Genomic DNA, 14,541 nt, shown 5'->3' on the forward strand with positions numbered 1-14,541 from the left:
CCAAAATTCGGTAGTGCCAGTGGCGGGCTTCTGACAAAATCTTTAGGCCATGGCACTTATATATATATATATATATATATATATATATTTTACAAATTAGGGACGTCTAACAAAGTTTTCTAAAGCTTCAGTTAAAGAGAGACAAAAGGTACCAGCAGGGCATTTGAAATGCAGGCTTCCCTTACGAAGGACCTGTACAGTGCAGTATCAGTGCAAGATTCCTTCAAAGAGGAGATATAAAGTGTGCAGTAGGAGTGTAATATTCCTTCATACACATAGAACCCTTCTTTACAGAAAGGCACTACCACTGTAATGGTGTATTCCACTTGGCAGGGAGGGAGGTTTACCGTCCCCATGGTGACCCCCGGTGGAAGCATTGGCTCAATGTGGAGGATTGCAGCAGAGGTAAAGGGGCCAGCCAGGAGGGACTGCACACACAAGGGACTCTCTGAGGAGACAGGACAGAGTAATGACTAGGGCTGGGTTGGGAGATGTAGACCTGAGGGCCGGTAGGAGGGAGGGTCACAAGAGGTGAGGCAGGAACATTTCAGGTGGCTTGCAGCATCACACAACCCATTGCTGGGCATAGTGTAGTCAAACTGGACAGGCTATGAGGAAGAGTCTACTCAAAAACACTGTTATTGCGCATGCAGATCACCAGGATTTCGTGCTCGCTTATGTCCATTCTTGGCTTATCAAGACAGGTAGGCAGATGGCAGAGTCAAATAGCCACTAAAAAGAAATGCACTTATCGTCTCCACTATATACGCAACATATCAAATTTGCTTCCACACACAAGACATACAGAAACATAAAAGTTTAGCATTACTCTAGTAGGAGACTTTGCAAATTGTAGGTGATTGAGAGATGTTAATAACTAAACTCGTCAACGACAGCTTGATTCCAAACTTATTAGGTCACTGTGCATAGTAATCCCACATTGATGTCCTAAAACAAATGTAACCGGCTTTTTGACAATCAATATAACTGTTGCAGGAGATACTGTGAACCTGGGTGCCTTGCAGAGTGTAGTAGCTACTTGTAGGAAGAGATGATGGGATGGGAGGTAAAAACCAACAATTTGCTAAGGACAAAAATTAATTATGCCAAACCAGAATTACAAAAAAAACATGAAAAAAACCACTGTGTGATATCATGCTGCACATAGATGCTCAATTGATGTATATAGTGGTCATTTGCATAATAAGGTGTAAGTAAGTAGGCACAGCAGCCATTCTGTAATTGGGGTTCAAATAAACATAATAACTCCTTTACAGACAGCCACTTTGGGAACTGAGGCCATTCTGGGATAATATGGGTACACCAGTGCATCTGATGCAATTCAGCAAGCATTGGCAAAGGCAAAACCATTTATAGCATTGGGAGGGAAAAACACTACCAAAGGCAATAGGTCACCAGTTGATAGCAAAGGCGAGACCTATTGGTTTACTAATGCTTGTTTTTTTTACACCAGGCAAGTTCTCTGTGCATCAGGTTTAGAGGACTCACCACTTCAAGTAAAAGAATTTAAAAAAAAAACACCCGTAGGTTGAAGATGCCAAAAATACTTTCCCCGCTGGCTTATTAAATAGCACAGAGAGAAGATGGTAAACGTTTGAGGAATTTCGATTTCGGCCTGGAGAGTAGTTAGTAGAAAGGTATTTAGAAGCCTGCAACGAGTGATCAGTAGTTTGAAAGAGGTCAATGAGATGCATCAAGATGTCAGTGCCACTGCAGAAAAGTAGCAGATAACTATTTTCCAGTCTCGGTATGGTAGTGGTGAATGATGGTTACATACACCTCAAGGAGGGAACAGGTCATAAAGAATTTGAGAAAGAGAACATATCAAGAGCTGCCCTGAATTATGCATGTGTGTGAATGTTTTATTTCTTGCTAGTAGCTCTATATTGGTAGCAGTAGGTTTGAATTTGAGAAGCAATATTTTTTATTTTTTTCATTGGCTGCTGTTTCCCTTCCAAAGGTTGTCTAGCTTTAATAGATGAAAGAGCCCAAAAAGGCTGGTAAGAATCCTTTTTAGGGGAGCTGAAGAGATGATACTGAAAGAGTAACCACTTCTATTTTGCATTTTCCTAAATGTTTGTCAGTAAAAAATATCATCATGAAATGCTAGATCATAACCTTGTTCTGAATTTCAGTGCGCAGGTATGAGGTGCATAGCCATGAATGTCTGCACATACAAACTAAAGGCCTTAGTTAACTATTGGCAGAAATAGTCCCCTCCCCACCAACGTTATGGTCCACCCACCCGATTAAATTTGGGTTGACCATAGATTGACTCTGTCTTTGTCATTTTCAAACTGCTGTGACAGCCCAATGGAATAAAATTCATTGGAGGTTTGACTATATGTCTTCCCGTTTATGTTAAATGGACGGGCATACAGCTATTTTTCAATGCTCGCCACCGCCAGGAAAGTCCTGGTGGGAAGGAACAATGAAAAGTGCACATGCCCCCCTCACCATGGGAGGAAACTCCGCCAGCAGGGGGCATTGTATTTTTTATTTTCAAAAAGAAAATCCCATGTTTTGCTGTCCGTCAAACTTACAGTGCATTGTCAGGAAACATCGTGATGCTGGTTCCTGTTTATGCCAGGAGTTTCTGCTGCACCAGGGTACATTTCTAAATCTGGCGGGCGGTACCTCCGTCAGGGTGGTGGAGTAATTTACTCAATTGCCCTGGCAGAGGTTGGCCTGCTCGCAGAGATTTAAACGAAATCCCTTGCCTTTCAGAGCTCTGGGAGTGGTATCTACCATTTCATTAAGCTGCTATCAGACAACACTTTTCCCTCATAACGTCAAAAAACACTCTTCTGAAGGAGAAGTCTGTAAATCTCTTTCATACTATCCCAGTCCTAAAAAGGAATTTTTCATCGAGAATCCCAAGGTTTAACCTTTTTATTCTTACTCTTACCTAATGTTGCATGCAGACAGGACACTGCTGTGGCTGGAACACTTCCCACAGAGCAGCCTGGTTCTTGGGGGTTATTAATTAGCATCTAAAGCCTTTGATACAGAAGCTTCTGTACGAGTTATATGGCATTTTAACATGAATTTCCCCATTACTGAACAGTTCAAACCCCAAAATGACTTTGTAATAGATGGAGTCAGCCTTCAGAAATGTGTGGGTGAAATATGCTATACCGTATACATAACCTTTAATGTAACAGTATTTCGATGTCCTCATCGTTTTATTGGGAATGTTTAGACCTGTCTAGAACTTGAGCTGAAATCACCTGTAATAATAGCCATTAGCAAGGAGAGCATTGTGTATCACTTGTGCTTGCCCATTAGTAAGAGTGACTGGGCAGCCTAGTCTAAAATTCAAGAGTAGAAAAGAATCAAAGACATTTGGTAAACATTGTGGGATTGATCTCTTACAGGGGTACAAAATACTACTGCGCGGGGAAGAGAGACTCTGACTGATTTTATTTTTACGCTTTCTATAAATCTGAAGTATTAATGTATTATTTTGAATAGGTACCAAATGTTGCTGCACAACCTGTGGCATCATGTATCAGGGAAGGTTGCTCGGATCATTTTTGTCTTATAATGAACGTTGAATCAGCTTTGACATCTCATACAAGGCTACTTTTCATTCATTGCCTGTTTGCATGGGGGAGGCTCCTGTAAACCTCCCTTTGAGGTCCATTCTCATAAGTCTGTTTTTTTTGCTCCCCCACCCTGTCCAGTTTTTTTCACCACCCGCTCCAGGATCCATTCTCTTTCCCTGCCAACTCCCTCATCCAGTCACCTTTCTCTCCTGTTTATCTGTCCAGTCTACTTCTCTGTACTTTCCCCTGTCCAGTCCCCTTTACCTTTCATGCATTCTCTCTCTTGCAACCTTCCATACCCAATGCGATTCCATGATATACCGTCTGTTCAGTCACAACCCTTGTGATCTCCCCTTATCTCAACTGTCCATGCTCTATATCCTTTACACTGGCCATCTCTGTGCTCCCATCTGGCTATACCTGACCTCTTATTGGCTCTACCATTCTCTTTGCTCGCTTTGGTACCTTCTTATGCAACAAGTATGTTGTGTATCATAAAAAACCAGTTCGTGACAAGGTGAAGAATGGGGGTAATCCTATGAAACTGGAAGACCCACTTGAAGTTGTGTCTGGTTTAACCTTGCAATGATGTGTGGTGGGACTGTGGAGAGAGAAGAACCGGTATTTAGTATCTGCAATTGCCCAGGCTCTTCCTGTCACACTGTGTAGGAAGATTAAGAACACCACCAGAAACCACAATTTCAAATATGATTCAATACAAACACTTGCCAAAGTAAAGCAAATTAAATAGTTTAATTCCTTTTTTAATAATATTCACAGTAAACTTTTCATTTTTTCTTTTAGAGGGTGACGCCCCCAAACATTCTTGTCCGTGGAGGAGCGGCAGCAAGCCTGGCAAATATTCCATTAGACCATTAATGCAGACTTATCCCGGGTTGTTTGGATCCACACTGCTTCTTAAAATGGGGTTCACGTGGTACACCTTTCACCCCACAGTGGGGCATCTTGCTTGGATATCGGGAAGCAGCACCCGCTGAGTTGGGGGTTCCGGTGATGGGACTCTTTGGGTGAGGAAGGTCGTGGAGGGCACCCGTTGCTGATCACTGAAAATGAAAGGAAGCGTTGAGGGCCTGTAGGGGCTCGTAGTGGACAGTCAACATGGAAGTATGTGCTGGGTATATATTGTTCTAATGTATTAGAGGGAACAGTAAATCAATTAAAATAGAAGTATAAACTGCGCCTTGTGGTCTTATGACCCCTTAAGCATTTCCCCTAAGGAGAAGGTTTTCAATTAAGAGAAGGACAGGAAATATATTTCTAAGAACAAATCAAGGCAAGTAAGAACAAAAAACACAAAACAAACAAGGACAAGACTATTAGCTAGATACTCGTTTGCAGGAAATGGAAAGTTGGGTCTGTAAAACTGAACAGATTAATAATACAAGAAATTCCTGCATACCCAAAGACGGATGGCAGAGGTACGAAAGGTAAAGGTGTATACTTTCCCATTTCTGGAAGAATAGGTAAAGGTGGATAAAGCCAAAATAAAGTGCTTGAAGGAAGCCAGCCATTTGCGGTGCATCGTAGGACACTGGGGGAATCTTTGGGGTCTTTAGCGTTATTCTCAAACCTTGTCTATTCACCACTGTAGAAAAAGTCTGGTACCGGAGGAGAGCAGATAGTCACAAGAAGCCTGATATTTTTTTTTAGAAAAAAGTGGAAACTTTTTCCCGGGGTTACCCGAACGTTTGGAGTAAATCTACAACTTTTTAGACTTATCAAATTATTCTTTGAGGGCTCGGAGAAATATACATAAGTCATAGATTGTTTGACTCAAATGCGAGCATATTTCTGCCTGCAGAACTGCAGCAGGTGCAGTGGTCCTCATGCGTTGATTGAATGGAAATGTGTATTTTACGAAGTTAGTTTCTCTATAGGTAGATACTGTACTGTACACCATTGTCACTGTTGAGAGTGTGCCCCATAACCACCCAGGAAACAAACATTACCTTACCCGGAAGAGGAGTAAATGTGCTTAGGTATCCATGCTGGGACTATATATCCAAACTGTTCACAAGTACCCAGAAATGTAAAACCTTGGGAATCTCCAAAAACATTTGCAGGTTAACCCGCCCAGGGCAACCACAAACATTCCCATAATCCTCCATGTGTTCATGTGGAAATTCCATTTGTGAAATTCCCTACTTGTAAATTCAATTTATGAGGACAGCAATCCGCCATACATGATTCTGTGAAACTGGAGAGTGACTTTCCATGGAAAATGTTTTTTGCGCACCTATGTCTTAATTTGATCATCCAAAAGCTTTTAAAAATCAGCCTGAATTGTGCTACAGAACGCAGTCAGTGCTGAGGAGGGCAGCAGCACAGCAGCAGGATTAGCAGTGCCACAGAACGACTTTGCAGGTCACACTATTATCTTAAAAACAGTGTTGATTCTTAGGCAATATGAATTAAAGAGGTGGGAAAATTGAACCGAAAGTTGGCATTGAAAATGAAAAGTACACGTCCTGCATTCGGGTCAGATATCCCTAAAAGACCAATTCAAGATATAGACAAGGGTATAAGGCGCCATCACACAAGAGAGGGATATTGGGATTATCAAATCCAATGACAACAACACTTTCGAGCAGTGTGACAAAGCTGGCAGCCAGGAGTCTGTTGGGGTGATTGTAGAGAGGTATAGAAACCACAGTGAAGGAAGATGTGGGGCCGCTGTATACAATATAAATGAAGATCCATCTAGGGTATTGCGTCCAGTTCTTGATGTCATGTCTTCAAATGGATAAAGATGGATTAGATAGCCCAGAAAAGACACGTGAAGGTGGTGCAGGGGCTGCACCAGAAATTGAGATGAAAGAGGAGGCATGGAGCATACGTGATGAGAAGCATCTAACGGTCCTAGGAGTATGTATACAGTAGTGGACATGAGCATATTCCAAAGAGATGCAACTCTACTGCAAGGGGTCATGCACTAGGAATTGTTTATGGGGATGCTCAGGACTACTGTACATTCGAACTTTACAGAAATAGCTGCTGCAGGAACGAAGAAGACAAAAACAGTAACAAAGTTTAAAAAAATGCATGTGATACACATAGAATAGTTTAAACAACGATAGATTAAACATTAAATAAACTATGGTATTGCAGAGGATGAAAGAATAAGCTAACTACATGGGTGGGGCCAATCCTTATTTGTTGTCAGTATCTACGTATCTTTCTTTAGTGAGATAGCTAGGATGTCCTGGGCCCCAGTTCTGGTAAGGAAAATAGCCCAGACCTGACCACATTTTGGTTGTAAAACAAAATCACAATTGTGGTGCAGTGGACCTTTCACAGCCTCAGAACCCAGTGCCATGGCAGTAGCTACACTCTTAACAGCTACGCCCCATCTTTTATACATATGTACCACTGACAGGGAATAGGGCTCATTCCTCTGCTTGCTGTGGAATTCATTATAGAACGACTGTAAGGTAATTATCTAGTGCCTCCCATGCCTAAGAAAGACAGCTCAGGAGAGACTCCTGACCTCTGCCTCTCTTGGGGATGTGGATACATCGAGAATCACCTTCATCAGCTCCCACCTCTAGTGTACCTCAGCTCTCACTGTAAGAGATTCTTACATCCTTCCCATCCCCTAGGACAGACTTCTGATTCTTTTCAACACCTTCAGTATACCACTTCCCCATGCCACTGGTGAACATAGGCTCTCCCCCGCCTCCATAGAGTTTGCTGAGCCTTTCCATTGCCTCCAGTGTATCTCCATCTGTGAGGGAACACTAATCCTATCCATCCACTTCACTGTAACCTCAGATCTATGACCTATGACAGCTGGACACTTCTGATCTCTATATCTATAAGAGAGCACCAGGCCTCTCACCTCCAGTGCAAACTATCTGCACAAGAGAGCACTAGGACCCTTCTCTCACCGGGTGTACTTTATCCTCATAAGAAAGCACTAAGCCCTTCTCTCAACTCCAGAGTAATATATCCACATAAGAGAGCATTAAGCCCTTCTCTCATCCAGTGTACTTTAGCCCTATAAGAGAACACTAGGCCCTGCTCTTACTTCCAGTGTAATCTATCCCTGTAAGAATGCACTAGGCCCTGCTCTTACTTCCAGTGTAATCTATCCCTATAAGAATGCACTAGGACCTTCTCTTACCACCATTTTAGTCTATCTACAAAAAAAAAAGAAAATAAGGCCCTTCTCTCAGCTCCAATGTAATCTATCTCCTTAAGAGAGCACTAGACCCCTCTCTCACCCAGTGCATGTTATCCCCATAAGGGAGCATTAGGCCTCTCTCTTAGCTCCAGTATAATCAATCCAAACAAGTGGGAGCTACAACCCTTCTCTAGCCCAGTGTACTTTATCCCCACAACAGAGCATAAGGGCCCTTATCTCGTTCAGTGTACTTTATCTCCTTAAGAGAGATTTGGTCCGTCTCTAATTCCAGTGTAATCTATCCGACAATTAACACTAAGCCCTTTTCTTGCCAAGTGTACTTCATTCCCATTAGAGAGCGTAGGACCTTCTTTCAACTCCAGCGTAGTATATCCACAGAAGAGAGTACTAGGCTCATCTGTAAGCTACAGTGTAATCGATCACCAGAAGAGAGCACTAGGCCCTTCTCTCACCCAGTGTACTTTTATCCCCATAAGAGAGCACTAGGCCCTGCTCTCAACTCTAGCGTATTATCTCCTCACAAGAGAGCACTAGGCCCTTCTCTCACCCAGTATACTTTTATCCCCATAAGAAAGCACTAGTCCCTTCTCTCAACTCCAGCGTAATATCTCCACACGAGAGCACTAGGACTGTTCTCTCACCCAGTGTACACTCTCCACATAAGAGAGCATTTAGCCCGCCTTTAATTCCAGTGTAATCTTTTCAACAATTAACCCTGCCTAGTGTACTTCATCCCCATCAGAGAGCACCTTCTTTCTACTCCAGCGTAATATATCCACACTACGGAGCATTAGGCCCTTCTGTCAACTACAGTGTACTTTATCCCCATAAGAGAGCAATAGACCCTTCTCTCAATTCCAGCTTAATATATCCACACAAGAGAGCACTAGGACCGTGAGAGGCCATTAGAGTGCATTAGGCCTCTCTCCTAGCTCCAGTGTAACCTATACACACAAGTGACCATTAGAGCTCTTGTCTCACCCAGTGTACTTTATCCCTGTAAGAAAGAATTAGGCTCTTTTCTCAGGTCGAGTGTAATGTGTCCAACAAGTGGCTCTTCGGCCCTTCACGTACCTAGTGCACGTAATCCCCCTAAGACAGCACTAGGCACTGCTCTCATTATCAGTGGAATCTATCCTTGTAAGCCTGCACTAGGAACGTCTCTCACCACCAGTTTAATCTATCTACAAAAAAGAACGAGGCCCTTCTCCCAGCTCCAGTGCAATCTATCCCCATAAGAGAGCACTAGGCCCTTCTCTCACCCAGTGTACTTTATCTCCATAAGAGAGCAATATGCCCCTCTCTTAGCTCCCGCGTAATCTATCCACACAAGTGGGAGCTGGGGCCCTTCTCTAGCCCAGTGTACTTTATCCCCATAACAGAGCACAAGGGCCCTTCTCTCAACTCCAGAGTAATATATCCACACAAGAGAGCACTAGGGTTATTCTCTCACCCACAGTACTTTATCCCCAAAAAGGAGCATTTGACCCGTCTCTCTTTCCAGGGTTCTCTGCTCAACAATTAACACTATGGCCCTTTTGTTGCCTCATGTACTTCATCCCTATAAGAGAGCCTAGGACCGTCTTTCACCTTCAGCGTAATATAGCCACACAAGGGAGCACTAGACCCTTCTGTCAGCTACAGTGTATTCAATCCCCGTAAGAGAGCACTAAGCCCTTCTCTCACCTAGTGTACTTTATCCCCATAAGAGAGCATTAGGCCCCTCTCTCACCCAGTGTACCCTAGCTCCATAAGAGAACACTAGGCAATTATTACCCACCCATTGTAGTCTATACCCATAAGAGAGCACAAAGCCCTTCTCTCACCTCCAGTTTCCTTCATCCACGTAAGAGAGGAATGGGCCATTTTCTCACTTCTTGTGTTTGTCCCTTAACATGAGAAAGTGCTGAGGATTACTCTTACATTCAGAGGATCCCCAATAGTGATGCGAGACCACCATGTCCTTCTTGCACCCTTCTTGTATAAAAATGGAACTGGTTCATTGTCACCTTTGTTGTGCCATTCCTCCTCTGTCCACTTGAGATGCTCCTAAGGCCTTTATTTAACTCAATTTCAGTCCTATGAGAAGGTGATTGGCTAGTCAGTTAGTTCCAGTGTACCCCATTTCCAAAAGAGCTGCTCTTAAGCCCCTCCTTCACCTCCAATGTCCTTTTTTCTATTGTAGGTCTATGGACCCTTTACGCAGCCCGGACTATGTACTCCCATCCTTGCTAGACATTTCCTGATCCTTCCCTTACTTTTGACATACGTCTAGCCCCTGTGAGACATCACTTGCCCGTCCTTCGCCTACAATGTATCCTCAAGATAAGAGACAATGGTGGCCATTCCCTTCACCTTTTATGCCTATGAATACCAAACAGGGCATTCCTCGTCTCCATTGAATACCTATGCTGCATAAGACTCCACTGGTTTCCTTCCCTCCTCTTGCTCACCTGGGTTCAACGCCTTGGTCTCTAATGGCAACCTCAGTGGAAGACACACGGACCAGACCATTGTTCTGTTTCCTATAGGGGAAATGAAGCAGAAGAAACTCAGAAAGGAAACAGCCTGGCAGGTATGCAAGGTGTAGGTGGGTAGTATGCTATAGGCTATTTGTCACAGGTTTTGCTGCTCAAACCCTTTACAAAATGTTGAAAACTAGGTTTTAAGTTATTTTGGAACTGTATTGAGCTAGCAGTCACCAACGGCTATGCAAGGTTTGCTAGACATTAGTTACATGCGTCTGGACAAATGATTATATCTTTGAAAAATATCAAAGAAGCAAGTGATCTGAAAGTTAATCATGATTATTTTGCAAACAAAATCAGCCCTTTTATGAAGCTTGTATGTAGATCCATGACTAAATCAGGTGTGCAAACAGCAGAATTTACAAAGGCTTAACAGAAGAAGGTGCAACTTTGACACTGTATATCAATCTACTAAGTCCCTCGTTTAATGTTAAGGCCTAAATTCCAATTCTTATTCAAACAAGAGTTTGCATAGGTACAAACAAGAGTCTGCAAACAGATGAGAATTAAAAGTTGAGTTCTAATTATCAAACCATTACATTTTTTCACTGATATATTCCACCAGGTCAAACCTGTCGATATTTATTGGGGGGGAAAGCGCCAGAAAAAGGCAAAACGTACAGCATATAGTGTGTTAAAAACTGAGTTACATGTTATGCCTCATTTCCAAGTTGAAAATAAACTCGAAATAGGAGCTATTTACCACACATGGTAATTATATTTACCAGATGTGGTACATACCTACCCTATTCCACCCAACTTCTTATGAAGGTCTCAGTCTTAAACGTTCACGAACATGACAGAGTCTTACGTGTGAGTAAATGTGAGTTAATGTTCTCACAGGGAGGGTTGTGCACATTCTAGGTTGAGGTAATGCAAAGTTTAATAGGCACACAGTACTGCAGTGCATAACAAATGTGGCATTTTAGAGTGAAAATCCCACATTACACCGTAGATGTAAATACGTGTAAATATCCTATACTTGAAAGTGGAGAGTGAATGATACAGGCAATTAGGTAATCTATTGTAGTGGATTTTACTAAATGCACATACATCTGTAAGCACATTGGTGTTAATCACTACTAAGCAAGGGAAGAGCTGGACTTGTATACTAATGAGTAGGGTGAAGTCATGTTTTTAAGACATGCCGAAATTTCAGTAAGTTGTCTTCTTGGCGAAAAGCCAAAAGGAGCAGCTTCCAATGAATGGTGGCTGCCACTGAGAAGGCGATACCTCCGATCTTGAATCTTTTAACTTTGGGGCCTTGTAGAAGGCATTCTTAGAGGTCGACGGAGACAATATGATTGAAGGCGTGTGTGGCGGTGTGTCTGTCAGTTACTATATAAATCCTTGTGAACTAAGAACAGTTTGCTGCTTAATGGGCAGCTACTGCAATTATTCTTCGGAAACGTATTTTCTGCCAAGGCCTGTGCCAGGCGTGAAAAGGATCTAGCAGAGTATGTAAGAATTCCAAGAAATACATAGTGGAAGATAAACTCTACCATTCTGCAAACTTACTTCCAAGAATGAGGAAGGCCAGGCATAGATCTCTTTGTGACAACAAAATAAAGCAAAATGCTAGGAGGGGAAGACCAACTTATGTCCAAGTTAGAGGTACAAAAGGGTTACACCCAAGTGACCTGATGAACACATGGAAAACAAAACACACCTCTTCCGTTATTGAGAACGTCATCGAGCATTTGGGGAGTTTTTGTCCCTCTACACAGCATTTACTTTTCTCTTTAACAATCCCGCACACGTTTGCTTTAGTACATCTAGGCTGGCTGTCTCATGAATATTTTGTAAACTGGATCTTTTGCCATCTGAGCATTTTTAAATACCCTTCAAGGTTTATAATTGTGGCCTTTAAGTGTGGTGTGTCATTTACAGTGATGCAGTTATGGTGTCACCTCGCCAGGAAGCAAAGAACAAATAGTTGGTCTACAGGTACCTTTTAAAGCCAGTTACCTGAGCTTCACACCATTCATCTTAGCGAACAGCAGCCTCAAGACTTTCTCCTTTTGCTCCCATGTCAGGTCACTGATGTCCACCATCCCAGACTGGAGACTGGTCCTAAAATTAATTTCAAGATCAAAACTCACCAAGCGCAGAGACTGGTCCTATAATTCAATGCAAGATCAAAATTCACCAAGAGCACAATATGCACCTTATTCATAGACTGCACTGCACGTGTCTCATAGAGATCATACTGTGCATGTCTCATTCGTCTTTTCACACACTGTTTTATAGATGTTTCATTCAGTCATTGCCTTTGCAAGCCTCAGTCAATTAGTGCACTATGCACATCTCATTCACAGATTGCTCAATGCATGTGTCTTTCATGAAGTGCACCTGCATACCTCATTCACATAGCACTGTGATGGAGACGTGTTGTTCGCAGACTCTGTGATGTCTCATTCACAGATTAGAGAGTGTTTGTATCGTTCAAAGAGTGCACAACAAAGATATTTGAGTGTCCACTAATTAGGAACCACTTAAAGAGGTATACCACACATCTTTTACTCTGATTTAAAATCTGCAGATTCGGGGTCTAGTGATGGTTAGTAAAAGTTACTAACTGTAGTAAAGGAAGTCCTTAGTTCTACTTCTCCAAATGTGTGGCAGGTACAAGCGCACGAAGATCACCCCGAACACTCTTACACAGCACGTTTTAGAAGTTAGGTACATTCGCATCATACACTCCCGGAGTCCCCCTAGCATACCACACACATCCACGGTACAACACAGATATGCGTATCAGACCTGATTACAAGAGTGGAGTGGAGTATAGTAATGCTCACTCTGTATTTCATATAACTTCCACTAAAACTGGGTGTCTGCTCAGGAGTTACAGGAATTATGTTTTGTTTCCAGTGTTCCACAGGATTGGAACTACCGGGCAGTACTACCATACCTGGCTGTTCAAGACTCAAAGACTGCAGTGAGCCTTACACATCGGTATTGCAGGGTGGTGTGTGTTAGTATGCATGCATCGAACAAGAAGTGACCAGGAAGTGCCCTATAAAACCAGGAAGTATTCCATATTTACCAGACAACATCACTGCCAGTGGGCTGATGAAGCTGACGGTCTGATTCACTGTCTGCCAACTAAGTTTGTAGCCACACAATGCATGCTGGAGGAGTTAACTCCCTGCCACATGTACAGCAGCCATCTTGGAATATTCTGGGGGTCATTACGACCTTGGCGGGCGGCTACCTGCCCAATGCCAATAAACAATTGTCAGCTAAGGGAGACTCAGGGGGCACTCTTCACATTCTGCAGGAAGGCTCCATCATTTTAAGTTGCGCCACTGTCCCTTACCGCTGCACATCGAGTATCCATGACTTAGACATTTGCTTTTTTAAATCTAAAGTCATTGTCCCACAGGGTTGTGTATTCCAAGGCATTCTAGCCGTTTGGTTTAGGTGGCATCAGCACACATGCACTCTTAGGTGCCTAAACACTTCAGTACATCACACTGAGAGCAGGGAAGGGTGCAGCATTCCAGGAAGGTGCTTTGGAACTTCGAAGCATCTTCCTGTCTTTCTTAGAAGAGAATCACAGCTTTGGAAGTTTACCAAGAATCTAAAACCATGTATTTTTTCACTCTACTGGTATACACAGCACTCTTTTTTTTCAATAGCGCCAAGAAACTTCAGTGAATGTGTGATTTATAAATAAATAACTTATTAATGCATTCCATGATGCGGTACTATTACTCAGATCCTCTCCCTTTAGCACTCCTGTTTTTATGGTTCCGTTCTGCCAAATACCTAGCACGCAGAGGGAATACCCATCTATGGATGCTGTAGAAAACCCTCAACACCAAACATAACCTGAGAAATCCTATTTCATGCTGCCCCACCAGCGCCAAGACCAACCTGCAAGATGGAATGAAAGACGTTGCAGTTTGGATGAAACTCAGCTGTCTGAAACTGAACTCAGACAAAACGGAAGTCCTCATCCTCGGAAACACCCCGACCGCCTGGGACGACTCCTGGTGGCCCACGGCCCTTGGCACCGCACCGAGCCGCTCAGACCACGCACGCAACCTCGGTTTCATCCTGGACCCACTTCTCACCATGACCAAACAAGTCAACGCCGTATCATCCTCCTGCTTCCTCACCCTCGGCATGCTCCAAAAGATCTTCCATTGGATCCCCGCCAACACCAGAAAGACCGTGACCCATGCCCTAGTCACGAGCCGCCTGGACTACAGCAACACCCTATACGCAGGAACCACCGCTAAACTCCAGAAACGTCTGCAACAAATTCAAA

The 14,541-nt window shown here is 43.1% G+C and overlaps 1 protein-coding gene across 4 annotated transcripts in view; it reads right to left on the minus strand.

The window, feature by feature from the left end:
• Nucleotides 1-4,307: 4,307 nt before the first annotated feature.
• The window catches only part of BBOF1 (basal body orientation factor 1), a 107,421-nt gene continuing 97,187 nt past the window's right edge, over nt 4,308-14,541 (minus strand). For 3 of the 4 annotated variants that reach the window (XM_069208508.1, XM_069208507.1, XM_069208505.1), the window contains 3 exons: nt 12,231-12,335; nt 10,188-10,259; nt 4,308-4,633 (listed from right to left, as the gene is read on the minus strand). In XM_069208508.1, the coding sequence (XP_069064609.1) occupies nt 4,516-4,633; nt 10,188-10,259; nt 12,231-12,335 (295 nt within the window). In that variant the 3' untranslated portion in view covers nt 4,308-4,515. The remainder of the gene's footprint in view (nt 4,634-10,187; nt 10,260-12,230; nt 12,336-14,541) is intronic. The other variant, XM_069208506.1, reaches the window with a different exon arrangement.

The sequence above is a fragment of the Pleurodeles waltl genome, chromosome 9 (assembly GCF_031143425.1).
Source record: "Pleurodeles waltl isolate 20211129_DDA chromosome 9, aPleWal1.hap1.20221129, whole genome shotgun sequence".
NCBI classification, from domain to species: domain Eukaryota; kingdom Metazoa; phylum Chordata; class Amphibia; order Caudata; family Salamandridae; genus Pleurodeles; species Pleurodeles waltl.